An 18212-nucleotide genomic window follows, 5' to 3' on the forward strand; every position below is an offset into this window, starting at 1 on the left:
ATACCGCCGACGAATTAGTCTCATGCAGGCACAGAATGAGCCACAAAAGGGCCAAGCCTACAACCGATGACCTGCCTAGTAACGGGTACCAAGTGAGTGCCGAGTGCTCCCAACTTTTTGCAGCAGAGCGAACGGAAGCTGTCAAATTCCATGGTGCAGCGCGCCCGAACCGTTAATCTCGGTCGCAATCGCATCGCTGGTGTCCCCTGTAATAGAATCTACACGAAAATAAAGTTTTGCTGAAGTTTTGCGGTGCCAGAAAACCGCAAAAAGCCAGAAAAACTTTATTTTCATGTAGATTCTATTACGTGGGGGGACACCGTGCTCTCTCGAATGCTGAAAAGTTGTCAAAAGACCGCGGGTAGACTTGCGTCGTAGCATTCCATGGGGTGCACTCGAGCGAAGTTCTATTGCTCTAAAGATCACTTCTGGCACTGAAACATGCCAAAAAGCACAAAAGAAGTGTCCCTCCGATTATGAGCCCGTTCACTTACGAAGTTGCAGAGGTTACGCGACTGCTTTGGTCGAAAAGCGACAGTCGCAGACCAGTCGCTCGCTGCTCGATTTTTCAGAATTGCGACTGCTAATCACAGACCGCTGAACCAATCAGCAAGCGAGCCGAGCTTTCGGCAATGACGCTGATCACGGACACGCCGGCCAATGAACTGAGCTGCTGCCTGGCTAGCGTAGTCTAACCGATGTGAAACGATGTGAAATCGATGTGAAAGGGTTAGGCTACTGTAGCCTAACCGTTTCACATCGGCCAAAGCAGATGAAACTCTGGAAAGCGCGGTAACGTCATTCTCGAGAGTTTTCGCTTCAGGCGAGAAGGCAACTAGCAGGTCGCGCTTTCAAGTGTGAACAATAGTTTTGTCTAGCTGCTGTCTGGTCACATGCGCTTTTCCATGTTCGACGCGAGAAGCTACGCTAACAAATCGGGAAGACAAATTTTGGGAAACCAGTCTAGAAATTTGCTCTCCGCTCGCCATAATCGGCCTGCATTGCAATAAAACACTGCCCCTAGTTAGTCAGGCTGTGAACATGGCGTGTCAAAGCAACCGTGGGGTTTCCCCGGCGATTTTCTCGAGCTGGTCATGCTCGATTTGTGCCATCTGACTCCTTTGTCACCGGCGCTCTCCGCCGTCCCCGCTCCAGAGTCCCGACGTGTGAGAGCTATTGGTGCCGAAATCTCGCGAGCAACGTACCGCGCGACGGTGATGGGCATGCGCTGCTCGTGCCGTTTCGTTTTTGCTATGCCATATCATCTTTCACTGCTTTTGAGCATGGACTGTTGTAGTGCCGCACGGTATGGAGTCCCAAAAGTGAAAGCAACAGAGATGTGCCGGCGGTGCTGGAGCACGACGTGTTGACTCAACTGCGGTTGCTCGTCGCTATCGTTGGCTTTCCTCTCATGTCAGTTCGTGCTTTATCGTCGTGAAACTTTTCTAAATTTCGTAAGTCAGCGCAAGCTAAGAGATGGTCGGCTTGGCGAGTTCGTTATATCAAAGTCAACTGCCGCTGCACGTTCGTTATACAGTCGAGTCCACTTATAACAGCGTTCAAGTGCCACGAGAATTTCATTGTTATAACCGATAATTGTTATAAGCGGGTTGCACGAAAAAAAGCATAACAACTGCAAAGAGGTGTCACGGACGGCAAGTGACATGCGAGCTCCGCCGAGGCATCGTTTTGGTGGCACCGAAAGGGGCATTGTAAAAAATACGAGAAGTCTGCTGCAGCTGCCTCTCAGCTTGAAAAATCCCTTAGTGCCCGAAAAAAAAAACAAAGAAAACATGAAAACTTGAAAGCATTTAAATAGGGCAAAATAGCTTGCACTTCTCACTTCTTTGCTGAAACAAACCTGCAATCGGTGAGTTTCGACTGCTTCGCGGCAATCTTGTTGACATCGTTCTGGAGGGCATCCAAATGTTGGACATGTCCAAGTGAAAGGTTTTTTGCAAAAATGAAGTCCTGCAGGGACTCAATCATTCTTGAGGCCTCCTGATGAGAGACAACTTGTACAGGCTCCGGTTCATTTTCGTAATCGCTGCTGTCATCGTCTTCCGCGCCGGTGACTGCTGCAACGATCGCCTCGTCAGTCAATTCTTCATATGTGGTGACTGCATTGTCGGCGTGCAAGAATTCTTCAAGCCCTTCCGCGTCGCCGTCATCACCGCGCACCGTAGACCAAAGTTCTGTAATCGCTTCATCGGCAGGAGCTTCGCGACACTCCGCGTCACTGATATCCCCGGCGAAGCCCGCTTTTCGGAAGCAATTCATGACGGTGGAGGAGCTGGCTTCTGCCCATGCCCCAAAAATGAATTGAACAGCCATCAGGAGCGAAATCTTAAAGTCTGGAGCGGATCGGCATTCACGCACAGCAATGTCCAGGTTAAGAGCAAGCCTGCTCAACACACGCCGGCGATACAGTGCCTTGAAGCACGCAATCACACCTGCGTCCATGGGCTGCAAGCCTGCAGTCGTGTTCGGCAGCAGGAAGAAAATTTTCACATGCGACAGCTTCTGGGCAGTCTGGTGTGCAGTACAGTTATCAAGGACCAACACCACCTTCTTGCCTTCATGCTGCATCTGCTGATCGAACTCGCACAGCCACTCGCGGAAAAGTTCACGCGTCATCCATGCTTTCGTATTATGACAGTAACAAACTGGAATCCTCGCAGCACCACGGAAACAGCGGGGATTCCTAGATTTTTCAATTACGAAGGCGGGGCACTTGTCGCTGCCGTCCATATTCGCACAAAGGAAAACGGTCGCCCGCAATTTGCTCTGCTTGCCGCCCTTACAGGGATCGCCTTTGAGTGCATTCGTCTTCGACGGAAGCATTTGGAAGAAGAGCCCGGTCTCGTCACCATTGTACAAGTCCCAATCTGCATATGCTTCGAAGATGTACGGCAGTGTCTCTTCCAACCACTTCCGTCTAGCGTGAACATCGAGCGACCCTTCCTCGCCCACGACTGCCTTGTAGACGATTCCATGCCTCTCCTTGAAGCGCTGAATCCAGCCACCACCAGGCTGGAAATCAGTGTTTTGAAGGAGATACGCAAAGTGCTTCGCCTTCTCCGCTAAAATCGGGCCACTAATTGGCAAGTTCATAGCACGTGCGCTAAGGAACCACTGACACAGTGCCTCCTCCACATCTTTGTAGGCACCATGCCGAACCCTCCTCCGGCCGTCCTCCATAGCATGGCCAGCACTAGCATGGCATTCGTTTTCAGTCATCTTGAGCGCTTTGCGGATAATGGTTGAAACCGTCGGCTGTGACAAGCCGTACTTGCGTACTAAGTTGCACACTTTTTCACCACCTCGGTGCTCCCTCAAAATGTTCCGCTTCGTTTCCAAAGATATTGCCGCTCACTTTCTCTTCTGCGGCAGTTAATCTGGTAGAGCCACGCTGGCCGCACTTCCTGAAGGAGAATCGTCCATTGTTGAACTCTGGGGAGGAATCCGATGGGCTTGCAGAACCAGCAGGACCGAGGCCGGTGATGGCAGATGATAAAAACCACGCTGGCAACGCACGTGCTTTGACGTTGTACGCTGCCCTCGGAACATGTGTAGCTCGTGAAGCAGGAGCCAAAGAAAGTGGGAAAGATGGGGCAGCCCACGCTCAAATGCCGTGACGCGTTTTCAACGGGCGGCGCACCCTCAGAATGGACTGCTTCCCGCGCAGATACAAAAGCAACAAAAGGAAGCGCCTCCCTACCCTCTCCACCTCTGCCCAGAGGAAAGTGCCCGTCTTTTCTCCTCCTCCGAGTCATACAAGCTTCTCCGGCTCACCCTCTGCGTCGTCACGTCATGTGATCTTTTCGCAGCCGTTATGGCCGCTGTGCGGGTGGCTCTGCATACGCGCGCGCGATTTTTGCGCCGTAAGCGTAGTTTGGCTGGCGTGGTAGCTGCATTTGCGAGTTTTTTTCTTTGAGGGTTGGCTCCAAATGACTGCATTTAATTGTTATAACCGACAATTTAGTATGAAAGCATTGTTATAAGCGGTTTATTTTACCATAGAACACATTGCAAAGGTGACGGTGCCGCGGCTGTCCATTGCTATATCCGATATATTGTTAAAAGCGGTATTGCTATAAGTGGGTTTGACTGTATGGAGGTCTCAAATACACGTGCTTCAATGGGAGTGGCGTTGGGGAATTAAAAAACTTCGTTACATAGAGGAATTCGCTATATGCAGGTCCGTTACATCCAGGTTTAACTGTACTCGCATAATTTCCGCATTTCTTTTTTTTTTTAATTAAGGCTTCAAAAAGAGGGCCTGCAAATTACGCTAAAATTTTCTGAACACATCCTAAAGAACTCTACAAAGGTTGTGACGCGCAATATATATTGTATATTGCTGCCTATGCATATACCGGGCCCCAATCTCGCACCCCTCGCAGGCCGAAAGAAAAGTTGACTCAAATATAAGGTGCTTACTCCACTCCCACCCCGCCCACCATTATGTAGTCCCCCGCGGGGTGGCATGATGGTGCGTGTGCAGCTCAAACCAATAAATGTGCAATGTGCAATGATACAATCGTCAAGCCAACAGTAGGAGGCGGAGATAACAGGTTAGATAAAACGGTGCCCTGCTGGCTAGCAGCAAACCGAACAGCAAATGATTCGGTAGTTTCAGATTCCGGCGAGCACTCAACTGTTCTTCCGGGAGAGCAACTGCCAGCGTGAGCGAGCCAAGTAAATGGTGCACAATTCGTGCCCTCACCACTACCACTTTTCACAACCATGCTCGATGATGTGGCCGCGCCGATCTTCCCAGGCCTGCTTCTGGCACAGCAGAGAGCGCGCAATGTGCAAGTAAAGGTATTTTTCAAAAATTCGGGCAAGAAGTTGGGGATGCACAAATTACGCGAGTATAAATACGGTAATTCATCTGGCTTTGGTTAATAGACGACACCCTTCTTAGACCAAACTTTATTATTTATGAAAAGGTTTGCACCAAATTTTAAATGTTTGTGCATTTTCATGTGCTGATTCCAAAATTGCAACATTGCGTTCATGTACAATGGCTTAAATAATCTGCGATTTGCTGATGACATTGCCTTGCTGAGTCACTCAGGAGGTGAACTGCAAATCATGATCAACGAGTTAGACAGGCAGAGCAGATCGATGGGTCTAAAAATTAACATGCAGAAAACCAAGGTAATGTTCAACAGCCTAGCAAGGGAACAACAATTCACAATTGGCAGCGAGAGCCTAGAAATTGTGCCGGAATACGTCTACTTAGGGCAGGTAGTGACAGCTGATTCGGATCATGAGAGGGAGCTAACTAGAAGGATAAGAATGGGGTGGAGCGCATATGGCAAATTCTCGCAGATCATGAGTGGCAGCTTACCAATTTCCCTCAAGAGGAAAGTGTACAACAGCATAATCTTACCGGTACTCACCTACGGGGCAGAAACGTGGAGGCTAACGAAAAGAGTTCAGCTTAAGTTAAGGACAACGCAGCGAGCCATGGAAAGAAAAATGATAGGTGTAACGTTAAGAGATCGGAAGCGGGCAGAGTGGGTGAGGGAACAAACACGGGTTAATGACATCCTGGTCGAAATCAAGAGAAAGAAATGGGCTTGGGCAGGGCATGTAATGCGAAGACAAGATAACCGCTGGTCCTTAAGGGTAACGGAGTGGATTCCAAGAGAAAGTAAGCGTAGCAGGGGGCGGCAGAAGGTTAGGTGGGCAGATGAGATTAAGAAGTTTGCAGGCAAAGGGTGGATGCAGCTGGCAAAGGATAGGGTTAATTGGAGAGACATGGGAGAGGCCTTTGCCCTGCAGTGGGTGTAGTAAGGCTGATGATGATGATGACAATGGCTTATTTCTGTCCTGCAGGGCTTTTGCTGCATGGGAACGGTTTCGGCCTTGCGTTTTAAATCGCACCCTTCTGATGATACATGCCTACTGGGAGATGCTGCCACCTGCTAGGACTTACAAGTGTTGAAAATTGCTTATGCTACCTTCTTGCAAAGAAAAAGAGAACTTATTTTGATCTTCAGCGTGTCGCGTAGTTCATGCTGACGTGCTTTTGCGGTTTCAGTTTCTCCGCTTGATTGCAACGAAGGCGCGTGAAAGTTGATTTTTATCTTTATTGGCAATGTCCTTAGTGTGTTTATTACTGACACTCACGGAGTATTATTGCTCTTCTGATTTACTGAGTTTCCAGACCTTTGCCAAGGCAGTCACATGCCAACACAACTTGGTGCTTGGTGCCCTAAGCGAAGAGCAGACGTGTTTTATGCGTGCAGACTACGACTGGGAACTGTGCATAGAGCCGTGTTTCAGGGACTACCATACATTTAAATACTATTGAACATTTTACAGTTCTAAGTGATGCTGGCATCAAAATACTGTCCCTAACTTTTTCAACTTTTTTTCCCGACTTTACTCACTTTGTTTATTAAAAATCCGCAATAAAATAATTTGACCATCAGGGAAAGTTTTTTTCGAAACAATTTAACCATCAAAGGATTACTAACCATGAGACCTTGTTTAGAAGGTTCCTATTTATAAATGATATAGAGTCAACAAGGAATGCAGTTAGGCATAAATGAGCATTCTTGGAGGATTTGGAAGGAAGTTACAGCTAGTCAGAAAAGATGATTAGTGCAATTGAGGCAAACAGTTTATTTTGGAAATTTAAGTGATGAAGCAGTGGATTAAAGGTAGTATTAGTGAAGAGGTTGTGCATTTGTCATTCAAGCACAAACAGAATTATAATAATAGCTGACTTGGAACAGGAGATGTTGCTGCTCCAAAATTCTGAATGTGTCAAATATGCAGTTTTGAGAAATCGACGAAAAACGTGTTTGGCATATTCTTGTGGCACCAAGGCTAACTATAAATCACTGTAGTGAGTTCTTGGTGGTTTCTTGTGTGTACGCACCACTTTGTGTTGGCATAATCGTGCTCACAGCAGCGAAATTGCTGGCAAACAGATTGCATGGTCTGAGGCTGGTACCCGAGGCGAGTGATGCATCATTTTTAATCGCCGATATCTTTGGTGTTAATGCAGATAGCTTCAAAGATTTTGCGATGCGGTGACGAGTGATGGAATACCGGTACCGATTGCTCATGTGCTTTTCCTAACATCAGTAAATACCATTTCATGGTCCTTTTAAGGGTCCCTTTAAAGGGGTCATGACATGGTCTACCAACAAATCGTGCTTTTACGTTGCAGCTACTAGCCACGACGTTATTATGTGTAAGCTTAAAAAATGAACTAGGGCTCTAAGAGCACATTTGAAATAGAAATTGTATTTTGAAGTTACTGGCTCTAAGCCCCTAAAAAACTGCTGCGTGCACGATCGGTGCGAAGCAGAGCACTCTTACCTGAGCACGGCCGTGGCACATTGTGATAAAATTGCCGAGACCAGGCAAGGCTAGACAGAACAAGGAGGACACAGGCTTTTGTCGCCTTTGTCCCCTTTCGTTCCTCCGCGCACCTAGCCTAAACAGTGAACATCTCACTCTTCTATGCTTACAACGTGCAGTTCACACTCATTCAGTCGTGACCAAGCACATGACTGTCAGTCTATGTCATCACGAACCCCGAGTACACCAGTGTTGCCTGACTACCGCACGGTTCAGGAGAACTTTTAAATATTCAATTACAAATTACTCGCTGCACCAAATGATCGCATGTCCAGCTGTTCCGAGACATTTAGCGAACACGATCCAAAAAATTATAGGATTGCACTTAAGTCTGCTTAAGAGTGGAAATGCGCAAGCTTTTCCCTTTCCTCTCTTTCTCTCTCCATTTTTATTTATTATTATTTTTATATTTTATTTTTAATTTTGTTTTTTATTTCTGTATTTTTAATTTTTTTATACTAAGTAAGCCTTCTCACGCATTTACAGTGCAATCCACTTATAACAATATTGAGACAACCCGCAAAAAGAAAAGCAAAAAGAACACACCCATGTATTCTCGCATACATGTAGGTACCACCCCATTCGTGTTGCCACAGCCACCGGAGCTCCTGGCAAATGAGCACAGAGTCTTGGCGCTCTGCCAAGTTCACTGAGTGAGCCACGCGATGTTATTGGCACACAGAATCTTGGCGTGCTGCCAAGGTTTGCACTGCAGGCAGCATGAAATGGGGTGAACGTGCAAGAAAAGCGAAGGCTTTAAAAAAAAACTCTCAACCATCTCGGGTGAAAACTACCTTCCTGTGAGGCAGCGTTGGTTGCGCAGCAGGGGCCAAGCTAGCTCCTCCCTATAGCGCTTGCTTCCCAAGGCCTTAGGCGACACTCCCTCACGGATTTCGCCATGCTGATCATTCGAGATATTTTTACCTCATTCGCTTCAAAGCATTTTATTTTTATTTTTTTCATACTTTCAGACAAATTTTGGTGGTAAACAGCAACCGGGTGGCCAGAATCCTATAGTTGTATTTGTTATTTTGCCGATAATTTTATCGTTATATACAGTTTCTTTTTACACAGTGGCAATGGGAGAATTGATAAATCTAACAAATTTGATCGTTATTAGCAATATATCGTTATATCGGGTATCGTTATAAGTGGATTACACTGTACATCATTTCATTTTTCATCGCATCAGTCACAAGCAACCTGCTTCAAACACAGCACTTATTTTAATTAATTCAAATTAATTAACTAACTAATTACAATTAATCAACCAAACTTTTGCCATTTTGAGATATACTCATGCACTACGTAACACAATCAAACATTTGCACATTTATCTCCACAGAACGACATAATCATGCGGGCAAAATTTGCAGACACTTTTTGCTCACATGACATTACTAGGCATGTTCAAATAGTGGTTTTTTTGGCTCTAAGCAAATTCGAGTCAAATGGTAATTTTCTTCGAATAATTTTGAAGCAAATATTTCGAATAATTCTAGCACACAAAAGTTGAATGGCACAATAGGCATTTTAAAAATTGTGTATCTTTCACATATAAGCCCATTACGAGGAAAAAAAAGAGCATGCATTGAACTTCATCGAACTCATTGAAGCGTGTCGACTCCTTCCAAAGGGGCCATTGAAAATTGGCGAGTTGGCTTACATTCAGAGCTGGCACATTTGGGAGGGTGTGAGACCGAGTATGAGACCCCTGAGCGCTGGTCTTAACTGCAATTGCATCGTTGCGCAGCTATTGCTTTTAAGCGATGACACCAAGAACACCTGCTAGCGATTGTGCAGGGTTCTCTATTAGAGTTAGCCAAATTTCACCACAGCGCTCCCCCCCACCTTCCCAACCCCGTCCCACCCAGGCACCTATAGTCAAAACGCAGTGCAAAGATGACGTATGGTTATAAATTAACGTTTTAAAACAATGTACGACATGTATTGCAACATGTACAAAATATTATTGAGCAGTAGCCTTTAGTAGTACCGTCAGAGAATCTGCATGGCCATAACCTTGCACTTTAATCGATGGGAAAGGTCCAGTCCAAATGCATGGGGAAATACTTGGCACCTCCATTAGGTGACTGAGGTGAAGGTGTCGCCCCCTTCTCCCTGTGCGCATGTCTATGCCTGCGTACGCACTGCGTGCCCAGTGCCGCCCCGCGTCGGAAGGGGGCACCCGCCAAAATGTGCCTTGTGCTAGCTTCCTCTTGTGTTCGCGTTGTCGGGCTTGATTCGCGAATTTCATGTGGAGGAGAGCGGCTGCGGCACCTGCAGTCTGGTCAAACTCGTTCCGCGGAGATTAAGAGGACCGCATGCTGTCCGAATAGAGCATGATTCGATTTTGCAGGGAGCCACTGTGCATGCGTAGATCTCCGTGAGGATGTCAGCGCCAGCTGTTTGCACCCCTGCCCTATCGGGACCAGTCAGCGCGTGCGCACTAGTGTCGCATGGAAGCGGATCGTGCTATGCTAAATCTCTCTACTGATGCACGCCGCCGAGCGCAGTTACGGCAAGGGCACACCACGGTGAGCGCGGCTGCGGACACCTGACAAGTACAGGTCTGGTCTCCACGCTTTGCCTGCTCGCATCTGTTGCCGCAAGCATGCGCATTCCGATTCTGGCATATGCGCGGGAGCGCAGGCACACAACGCGGAGTCGGGGTTTGGTTCCGCGCGTGCTGCGTTGCGATCCTGGAGTACAAAGCAAGGGTTACAGAAACATTATTCACTCGGGACGAATATTTTGAGATTTCGAATGCCAAACATTCGGTTGGAATCAAATATGCACAGGGAATGTGGGCACATCTCCACGCGGAATTTGCGACCCGAGCATAATGTGCGAGGATAGCAGTTGTGAAAGCTCCCACCCTTGCACTCTTGACTTCTTTAACTAGGACTTGTGACAGCAGTGCCTATTGCCACATGGCAGCCCACCTTCACTGCTGTTGCCGCTAGCAGTGTGTGTGTTGTTGCTCGCTCAGTGCGCATGTGCTGTGTGCAGGTGTTGGGCCAGCCCATGCCCAGTGGCCAGCTGGTACTGCAGCCGCAGGGGCTTCCCATGTCACCCATGCTCATGCTGAACACAGCTGCACCCACTGCGGGGGCACAGGTGAGTGTGCAGAATAATGACCATTACACATCCTAGGGCAGAGTTCTCTAAGGCTGGAGGGAGGCGTGGTGTGTCCCGACAGAGGCATGGAGAGGGCAGTTTAATGGGGACGGTGCTTTGAAGTCTCCATAGATAGCCACAAAACAGATTTTTAAAACCATTTTTGTATCTGCTTGTATGCCTTGTTTTCTGATGATGTCCGATAGGTTTATTGCTAAAATCATTGAGGCAGTACTGTAAAAAAAATAGTTTTGTGAACAGTGGCGGCTGTGCATTGCAGGGAAATGATCGAACAATGGGCACTTTTCTCTGTTGCGATTTTCTGCCTCGATAGTCACCTTGAGATGCAGATTTCTTCACGGCTGTTTTGTGTTGCTTGACCCTGTTTATTCTGTTGCACTCCTAGGACCATAGTGCAGGTGAAGACATTCTTTGTTTTTCAAAATTATGGATTCTAAATTTCTTGTGTGAAATTTTCTTCACACTCTAAATATTTCAACGGACACAGCATCCCAGTTAATCAAAACAGTAGTTTCTGCTTGCGAAAAAAAATAAATTATAAGACTCGTATCTGAAGCACGCCGGTAGGAATGCAGCAAACATTGAACAAGCCTTCTGCCACATTTTCTTAACTGAGCAGTCTTTTCACAAGATCCAGAGGAAAAATATAATTATAAATGTAAGAAAGCCAGCTGGATTTTGATGCCCCAGCGGCCAGCACCTACTAAGGAGAAAAAGCAGAACAAAGATGAAGCTGACGAAGCTCGGGCTTGTGCCCACAAATGCTGGTCTACAGAGCAGCACCATTCTAACAAAGATTGTGGCCGTCCACATTAATTGTTTGATTTGCCTCTTTACAGAAAATAATTTTCTGGAGATACAACAGTGAAATGTTGTGAGAGCAGTCACAAACTTTTCTTTTTATTATGCTCAAAAAATTTCATGTAAATACCTGAAGAAATAAAAAAAATTGCTGAAAGCAACGTCCCTCTCTTAAGCAGAGCAATAAAGACATGGCCTAAAAGGTTGTGGATCGGGCCAGTGTATGTCCTGTCCGCTTTCCTTCTGTCCGTGCCATTTATTTTTGTGCTTAATGTTCCTGAAATGTCAAGCCACCCACCTAGAGCAAGGAAAAGAGGGGGCTCATTATGACATACGTGAGGGAAGCCAGCAGTCACTGAAACCAAGTTGCGTCACGGATTTTTTCTTCTTTATTGTTGGTGGTCACGAACACCATCAGTAAAGAAAAAAAAACTCCCTATGCTCCTTGGTTTCGATGACTGTCATGTATGTCATAACGAGCCCCCTCTTATCCGAACTTCCTTTGTTCGCTCAGTAGCTAACGAAGGCCTCGATTCTGGCAGTCTTGATGCCGTAGGTAGCATAAGAGGACTATCGCATAGCTTCCGCCCACACCATTCGATCACATTTCACGTGGTACTTGTGGCAGTACAGGTTGTACTACGTCTGCCACTATGGACAAGGGTGGCGCTGGTCAACATTTTCAAGGTTAGGTTACACTACACATAAGTACCCCTGGAAAGCAGAAGATTGCACAGCCGTCGCTGTAGCTCAGTTGGTAGAGCACTGGATGCTAATCTCGTAGGCCGTAGGTTTGGATCCCACCAGCGGCATGTTGTTGTTTTAATGCGCTAGCACTTGTAGTGGCCATTCCGCACCTTTAGCAGTTGTGCATTTGTCTGTCTGAAATTGGTCTTGTGTCAGGCTGCTTACCTGCCCACCGTGCCAGGCACTAGCTCAATTGCGAGAGGCTGCTCGGGAAGAGCAACCTGCATGTGTCGCAACCCCACCCAGGCAACCCAAGCCCCACTGATAGTGGTGGCTTCGATGGAAGGGCAGGGGCGCATTGCTTGACTACTGCACCACTGCGCCTGCAGTGGTAGGAAGACTCCCAAGGATCAATGAACTTAAAGAATGAACGATTCCACACTTATGGACATTGATACATTATCGCTATCCGAAAAACTGCCATTCGTGAACACTGGATCTGAACACCGGAACCGAAGCGAAAACTGAGCTGCTAGTGCACCAAATCGCATTTGCCATAACTATGGAAATCGACATTAATTTTTTTTTCTTCTGGTTTGTAATCAATTGTCTTTAAATAATTAACCTATTAATCTTCTATTGATGAGCATCACCAATAAAGAAGAAAAAAAAATCCCCTACGCTCTTTGGTTTCGGTGACTGTTGGCTTCCATCATATCCAACTGGTCCAAGTTAGCTTTAATAGAAAAAGCAGCTATACTAGACACCCTACCTCAAATTGTCTTCCATTTTGTTATCTGACAACAACCCATTTCTGCTCCCTGTGAATCAGCACTGTTCTCAACAGTGAATCGCTGATGTGTAAAGCTCTGAGATATTCCGATTTGTTCTACCTTGGAACTACCATGGCTGCAGGAAGTGCTGTCTAGTTGGGAAATGGGTGGGGTGTTGATTCCCGAGACTTATTTTCGTACATGTGGCATTGCTGTTGAAAGCACTTGGCAATGCAATTCTAAACTATACTTCTAATGCTAATCTTACTTGAACATTTTAGTGTGGTTTGGACAAGCCCAGTTTGCCAAGGCAGAAGTGTAGCTGTAGTCGCTCTTGGTAGTTACAGTCATGCAGTCCTGTTCTTCTGTATTTCCTCTGTGTCGCACAATATGAACTCGTTTTGTCACTTTTATGTACACGGATTACATGGCTGTCCAATAAAGCAGTACTAAAATTATTTGGTGGATAATTTTCTGGCTACACACAGCTTTGACAAACTTTCTGCTCACATCATCATGGGCATCATAAAAAGCACCAATTGTTGGTTCGAAGCGATGTGTAAACTATCGAAATGCCAATTTTTGGGCAAGCAAAAGGTGAATAATGAAGTTTTGAAGAGTGCAGCCAAGCAAAGACGAGAAACAGTGACCCTGTAGTGCTGGAGTCACGACCACTTTGTGAGTGTAGTGCCTGTTGTTTCTTGTAGTCTGTTATCGTTTTTCTTTGAGGAACTCAGTACCTTGCTGCTGTTGTCAGAACCGTTGGGAACCTCTGTCAAGTGCCATGTGGCCTCTTCTAGACGGCGGCATGCTTCTCGCATGTGCAGCCGCAGCAGCCACAACCGGTGATGGTGCCGGAGGAAGAGGAGGAGGGGGACGAGTCCGAAGGGGACGTCAAGGAGGAAGACGAGGACTACCAGCAGCAGCAGCAGCCACCCGAGGATGCATATGCCTCCGAGTCGCCCAGGGTGAGCTAGACGCCCGAGTCTTGTGTCACACGTGCATGCACTTAGTTCCGGTGAGGTTTTAGTAAGGCTCCAGAAAAGATTCCAGTAAGTGCACAGATGGATGACGCTGGGGTCACGGGTAGGGGACAGTGTCTTCAAAGAAATTTCATGTGAGGGAACTGCATTGTCCTCCATTTTTTCGATAAAGAAAGTTAAAGAAATGTATTGCGGAAATGAAATTGCTAAGACCCATGTTTTCTTGTGTGTCTGCAAAAAAAAAAAGTGGTTTTGAGCATTTTTCACAGAAATGTTTAGCAGCCACAATTTTCTTTTTTTTTATGTTTCTGATTCGGACACCAGTGGGAACGACAGAACGATGGGAATATGATTAATATAATCATCTCAACTTTCTTTAAAGCTAGAATATGGTGATGAACAAAGTTCTGCCTATGCCTTGATATTAGGCCATTTTGAATAATGTCTTTTTGTGTGAAGCAAACAGTAATTATCTTCGAATAATTTCAGATACTTGTGGCACAGTGGGCATTATCAAAATCATGTATTTCTCTAACACAAAAAGCCATTTGTGTATTAAAAAAATTCTAAGGATGATTACAATACTCCGTACCGCAAAATTTGAGCTAGGTGTTTTGGTTTTGCGATATACTGAACTAGGTAAATAACTTCAGAGATACATGTAAGGATGTACAGTTACAAAGCACTCTTTATTTTCTGGGGGCACTATCTTCAAGTAGCACTCCTCTCCCAGTCTTTGATTGTCATGAAGGTGTCTTTGTAATTGCAGAAATGGATGGAGATACTGTTTAAATGCATGTAAGGGCCACACTTTTTTTTAGAGATCCAAGGGCCACTTTTCAGGTTGTTGCCCATATACGCGATATGCGAAATAAACATATTTTTTAAAAGTAAAAACACACCAGTCAGTAAATGAGCAGCATTTATTCTACGTTCAATCATCAGTCGCGGAGTCTTCAGACTCCGAGCTGTTGCTAAGCTCTGATGCATGCTCATACCACCAGAAGTCGCAAAGCATGTCTACTGTCAACACATAGCCATTGTTCCGCACTTCCATCACAGAGCAGAGCAGCTGTTCTTCCAATTTGCGAAACTTGCACAGCTTGCCTCGGAAAGTGTGCTTTTTGCAGCTTGTGTTCCTCAATGCGTCCTTTTTGGTTGCACCATTGTCGGGCGCATTTCTTGCCCATGTCGAATTCCTGCCTGCCACACACTTGCCGTGTTGGAAAGCAAACTCACAGCCCTTTAGCTATTAAAGGGCTGTGAAACACTGCTTGAACGGATGCAAGTTACACTTCAGATGGATTCTTTATGTCACACAGATGCTGACTCGGAAAGAAGTACAAGGACCAATGCATAGGAACAGGAGTTATTCAATGAAGGAATTTCAAAATACAGTCTCCGACCGATTCTTCGGACTCGAAGGGACCCAAAAAATGGTTTGGATAATCGGACAGTCCGAAAAATCCATGAAGTACAAAAAAATCACTTTATTGAGATGAAATCGGCTTAAAAATGTCATTGATTTTACCTTGCGGCAAGTTTCTCTTGCTGGTGACGATTTGCGCCTGTATTTGTGCCAAAGTTGTGCTTTCACTGTACACGCTAGACAGCAAGCTCACCACATTTAGTTGAAATACTTCCCACGCTTCTTTGACGGACCCGGCGGGACCATATTGTCCGCAACCCATGTGTGCACCACACCGCTCGTCGAACACACAAAGATAAGGCACTTTTCGTTCAAAGCGGCGGAACTGCCGGATGCAATCACAAAACGTGAACGTATGTAACTTTTTGAAGACTGAGCTCCACTCGGTCGACGCAGTCAGAGAAACCCAAGTGACGAAACGGCAAATGGCGGACGTATGAGACCTGCCGCGGTGGCTCATTGGTTAGGGCGCTCGGCTACTCATCCAGAGTACCTGGGTTGGAACCCGACCACGCCCCGCCGCGGTGGCTCTGTGGTTAGGGCGCTCGACTACTGATCCGGAGTTCCCGGGTTCGAACCCGACCGCGCGGCCGCATTTTTATGGAGGAAAAACGCTAAGGCGCCCGTGTGCTGTGCGATGTCAGTGCACGTTAAAGATCCCCAGGTGGTCGAAATTATTCCGGAGCCCTCCACTACGGCACCTCTTTCTTCCTTTCTTCTCTCAGTTCCTCCTTTATCCCTTCCCACCGAGATGTGAGATAGCTCCTGCACAATTTCCTTCCCCGAACAACCAACTTTCAACGTATCGGACAAGCGATAACTGCCCACGACAACGTCGTCGACAAAAGCAAGTTGACGGCGATGACAACCCGGCCGCCACCTCGAAGTGTCAGAGATCGCAGGGACCTCTACTGGCAACAATGAGGTACCGAAAGTATGTCAAGCCAATCCAACTGCAGCGTAAATGCACCTCAATCCAAGATGGCGCCTTTGCGCAGGCAAACAGCCGATAAGGCCGATTTTGGCCTGCAGGCGACTGAAATTAGTCCGAAAAATCGAACTTTTGAACTCCAAAATATCCATCACGGATATGTATGTGCTTCTATGGGATGACTGACTGTGCCTCATCGAGGTCCGAAATATCCTACAAGTCCGAATTACCTGTCGGCTACTGTACAAGCAAACAAAATGCTGCCCTCAACTCTATTTTCGCGCAGCTTCCCATTCCCATTTACTACACTTGGGGGGACCAATCAAAACAGCCTATCTGAGCACGTCGCGGAAGTTTGAACTCCATGGTTGCCTGTTCTCTGTAACTCCTTGCCAAGGCTGGCAGTGCCGTTTGTATGGTTACAACAACCATGTGAACGCCCAACAGACCCAGCGATGCTTCGTCACGTCGACGGCGCAGAAGGGAACATTGATCAATGACGTTCCCTGGCTTATGGATCCGAACGCAATCCGAACTGGATCCGAACTCGAGCGCGAGATACTGCGACGGTGTGACGGCCTGCGCAAGATAGCAGACACATTTAGCATAGCACATACCACTGCTGCTTACCGCCTACCATGGCCCATCGCTCCTAGCGCACTGGTTGGTCACGGCGAGCAAGGAGCGCGCGCTGTTAACGGGAATGTTGCGCCATCTGGCGCCGCCACCCGGTGATTGTCCACAAGCTGACGATGCGCACTGCGAAATGTGAAACGAACGGCTTTTTTCTTTGCATCCTTCCTTGGGACCGAAATGAGCTCTTATAGTGTGCAATGGCTTGATTGAATCGATTCCGCAAAGCCACTCTCAGATACATAGAGAGTAGCCATAAGTGTTGTATGCTAGGTCGTAGGCTGTTTACAGAGAGGCGCAAAGTCCTTCGATGCAAAAAGTAGCCAGAGCCTCTGTTGGTGTATTTTTGTTTTTCTTGCTTTACAGTGCTTTTATCTAAGGCAAACAAGTTGGTTTTGTTGATGTTATATAAAACACAAAAACATGACGAAACGTATCTCTAGTTATTAACACAATTTGCAGTATATTTACTGTTTGTCCAATCATTAAGCTCCCATCAAGTGATGTCATATCCGCTGCTAAAAACCGCCACTGTATGGTGACACTGTCAGCGCCAAGAATTTGTTTTTGCGAGCTAATTAAAATGTTAAAAACCGGAGTATAGGCGCTACGGCCGGTGCTAATATCATCACTATAACTCTTTCCTATGCAACCAACAGGCAAAACAATGCACTGAAAATGTGTTTCGGGGCCCCTTTAAAGTGCTTGCCCACCGTGCTAAAATTGCAACGCTCAGCGGCAGCACACGAAAGCAACAACTACTGTGAACTGCCATGCTACCACAACTCCCGTGTGGCCATGCCAGCCACAAAAACCTGGAGCTGGTGATACTGATGCAGATATGGATAGCGGGAGCTCACGGCGGAGCAGAAAGTTGACGATGATGATGATGACCTATGGCCTCGGGCGCCATCTGTGCGCGGCACCTTGAAGCTCGTGTGCGCGGCGTGCATTTCGAAGGCTAATCCCATGTGGGTCGTGAAAAGTTTTGGTGCGGCGCTTACATGGATCTGTTTTTTTTTTAATCAGAAAGCATTACATGGTTATGACGCCTCAGCAAAAAGTGTCCGCAAAACATGTCCTCAAATTTTGTCCTCATGGTCCTGTCGTCCTATATATAGATGTGATAAAGCGATATTGTGTTAGGTAGTGGATGAGTACATCTTAAAATGGAAAAAATTTGGTTGACAAATTGTTATTATTAATTAATAAATTGGTTTATGTAATTGATTGGTGCGTGTGAAGCAGGTTTTGTGTGACTGATTCGATGAAAAACGATGTAAATGCGTGAGAAGGCTTACTTGATATAAAAAATAAAATGAAAGATGAAATAAAATAAACAAAGATAAATAATAGGTGTGTGCAAATATTCGAAATTTCGAATACGAATCGAAAATGTTTCATATTTGGCTCATATTCGTATTCGAGAAATTGATATTCTAAAA

The 18212-nt window shown here is 46.3% G+C and overlaps 1 protein-coding gene across 4 annotated transcripts in view; it reads left to right on the top strand.

The window, feature by feature from the left end:
• pdm3 (POU-domain protein pdm3) overlaps nucleotides 1–18212 on the top strand; it is a 78008-nt gene that overhangs the window by 27769 nt on the left and 32027 nt on the right. For 2 of the 4 annotated variants that reach the window (XM_077657309.1, XM_077657311.1), the window contains 2 exons: nucleotides 10402–10509; nucleotides 13592–13759. In XM_077657309.1, the coding sequence (XP_077513435.1) occupies nucleotides 10402–10509; nucleotides 13592–13759 (276 nt within the window). The remainder of the gene's footprint in view (nucleotides 1–10401; nucleotides 10510–13591; nucleotides 13760–18212) is intronic. The other 2 variants (XM_077657310.1, XM_077657312.1) reach the window with 1 other exon arrangement.

This window comes from Amblyomma americanum, chromosome 3 (assembly GCF_052857255.1).
Source record: "Amblyomma americanum isolate KBUSLIRL-KWMA chromosome 3, ASM5285725v1, whole genome shotgun sequence".
Lineage (NCBI taxonomy): Eukaryota > Metazoa > Arthropoda > Arachnida > Ixodida > Ixodidae > Amblyomma > Amblyomma americanum.